We start from the raw sequence: 2,332 nt of genomic DNA, 5'->3' as shown, positions 1-2,332 counted from the left end.
GGTTGAGAAGGACTCTCGCGTTTGCCGTGTTCACAGCTTGGAGTCCGCTTTGGACGGCCGTGGGCCCTGGGGTGGGGGTACCAGGGTCAGGTCTGCCAAGCTCTTGGCGCTGCCCAGGGCCAGGGACCTCCGCAAAGCCATGCCAAATCCGTGCGTCGCCGCCGTTTGGCAGTGGGTGCCTGGGGACCAGTGCTGCGTCTCAGGACCAGTCTTTGAGCTTTGGGGAGGGCCTGGGGTGGGCGACCTGGGGAGGCGTGCGCCTAGGGAGTGACCGTGAGATCCCGGTCGTCCTTCCCGGAGGAGGACGGAGACATGGGCAATTCGTCGTCATCCTCGGAACACTTGGCTGAGGAGAGCGACGCGCACTTGCAGCCTTGCGGTGCGCCCCCGCCGGCACCCGCGCTTCCGCTGCCGCCGCGGTGGTTGCTGCCTTTGCCCTCCTTCTTGTGCTTCACCCGGCGGTTCTGGAACCAGATCTTCACCTGCTTCTCGGACAGATTCAGGTAGGTCGCGATCTCGATGCGGCGCAGGCGGGACAGGTACATGTTTGAGGCGAACTCTCGCTCCAGCTCTAGCAGCTGCGTGCTGGTGAACGCCGTGCGCATCCTCTTGCTGCTGGGCAGCTGGCTCGAGCTGCTATCTGGAGGGGGTGGGGATGCAGAGAGGGAAGCGATCAGACCCTTGCGTTGTGGGCCCGATCCTCCGGTAGGCGGCTGTCAGAATCCCGGAACTTCGGTCTCTCACCCACCTCTTTGCCCCGAAACAGAATGCACAGCAGCGTAACAGCGGGCGCCTCCTCGCCAAGCCTCGGGATACAGGTACTCCCAGAGTCACGCGGCCTCTGCACTCCTTTATGGAGCGCCCAGAGCCCCAGCCCTCGCTCCCTCCTTAGAGCCCCCGCCAGGACCTTCTGCCTCACTCTCCCTCCCGGCGTCCAGTCCCGTCCCTCCAGCTGCACACCACCCGGATTGCCCCCCTTAAGGGCCCGACATGACCCTCCGCCCCCAGAACGCCCAGGGTCCCCTTCCCTTATTCCTGCCTGGCCAACTTTAGTCTGCCCTGTCCCCCTGCGCGGCGGCCTGGCTTACCCACTGAGATGCAGTGGAACTGCCTGGGGTCGGGCAGCGGATAGGAGGTCTGGTAGAGCGCGGCGGCGGCAGCGGCGGCGGGGCCGTGAGCGACCCCGGGCGACACGGCCGAGTGTTGGCGGCCCAGGGGCGCGTGGCAGTATTGCGAGCCGAAAGGCGGGAAGGACGCCTTGAGCAGAGGCAGCGCGGGCGGCCCGGGGGGCCCGTGCAGCTGCGAGGCGGTGACGCAGAGCGGACACACGCACAGCAGCCCGGCCTTGCGCGCGTGGCAGGCGCCAGGCGAGAGGCCGTGCAGGGCGTGCGGCGGCGGTACCGCGTAGGGAAAGAGCGGTGGCGGGCTGCCCTCCGGCGCCTTCTTCTCGCCTGCCTCGCGCAGCACCAGCGAGTCCACGAGGAAGGAGCGCGGCATGGCCCCGGTGCGCGGTCGTCCCGCCGCCAGCCCGCTCTCGGCGCCCCGCGGATTTCGGGGCTCTCCACGCGCTTCCCCGGGCCGCGGCCGCGCGCAGCTGCCTCTTCCGGGGAGGCCGAAGGCACCGCTGAGGCCGGGACTGAAGGAGCCGCCGCTGCTGCCGCGGGCGCCGCCCAGAGAGCGCGGGGTGCTGGCCAGCACTAGTGGTGCTGAAAGGCGCCGGCGGCGCCGCTTAAATAGGACTATTGCCATGTGATGGGCTACGCCAGGAGCGGCCGGGGCCTCTCAATAGGGTTTTTGTGCCTTTTCTCTTGGCATTCACTCTGCACGCTTCCTCATTATTTCACTTGTTAACTAAATGAACTGCATAATGTACTCTATTCTTGTCAACCCCACCCACGCCGTAACTGGCGCCCTCGCCCCCTCCTCTCCCTTTTGCGGGTTTATTTTCTCATTCTCCTGCGATTTAATATTCTTTTCTTTCTCTTTATTCCTTACTCCCCTTTGGCTTTGCATTGGCGATCGGCCCGTTTATCTTATTGATTTTGCACCCCCGCTGCCTCACTTCCACAGATCCCCATGGGCGCACACCCCCATCTTCTCTGCGAACTCGGACCGCGTCCCCCTCTTTCTCTCATTCCTCCCTGGCCCCCAAGATCTGGCTGCCTCCACTCAGTTTGCTCAACTCGGCGCTGTGCAACCCGCGGGTGTCCCCACAGCGGGCCTCTGACTTCCACCTGTGGAATCGCTTCCCCTCTCCCTGTGTCAGAAGCAGGAGGACCAGGGCTCCTGCAGGGGTGGTGCCGCTGGGCAGAGAGGAGAAGGGCTCGGTGTT

General features: G+C 65.5%; 1 protein-coding gene across 1 annotated transcript; it reads right to left on the bottom strand.

Moving 5' to 3' along the window:
- Positions 1 to 244: 244 nt before the first annotated feature.
- GSX1 (GS homeobox 1) lies at positions 245 to 1,497 on the bottom strand. The gene is made up of 2 exons (XM_010951627.3): positions 1,089 to 1,497; positions 245 to 640 (listed from the first exon to the last, which is right to left on the bottom strand). The coding sequence occupies exons 1-2, from the start codon at positions 1,495 to 1,497 to the stop codon at positions 261 to 263; spliced, it is 789 nt and encodes a 262-aa protein (XP_010949929.3). The 3' UTR covers positions 245 to 260.
- Between the last annotated feature and the right edge of the window lie 835 nt (positions 1,498 to 2,332).

The sequence above is a fragment of the Camelus bactrianus genome, chromosome 14 (genome assembly GCF_048773025.1).
Source record: "Camelus bactrianus isolate YW-2024 breed Bactrian camel chromosome 14, ASM4877302v1, whole genome shotgun sequence".
In the NCBI taxonomy this organism is placed as follows: domain Eukaryota; kingdom Metazoa; phylum Chordata; class Mammalia; order Artiodactyla; family Camelidae; genus Camelus; species Camelus bactrianus.
This window is presented reverse-complemented; position numbering and strand designations above follow the sequence as displayed.

Coding starts and splice junctions, on each gene's coding strand:
- GSX1 (XM_010951627.3), bottom strand. CDS start 1,497: ATGCCGCGCTCCTTCCTCGTGGACTCGCTGGTGCTGCGCGAGGCAGGC. Junction 641..1,088: donor GTTCCACTGCATCTCAGTGG/GTAAGCCAGGCC, acceptor CACCCCCTCCAG/ATAGCAGCTCGAGCCAGCTG.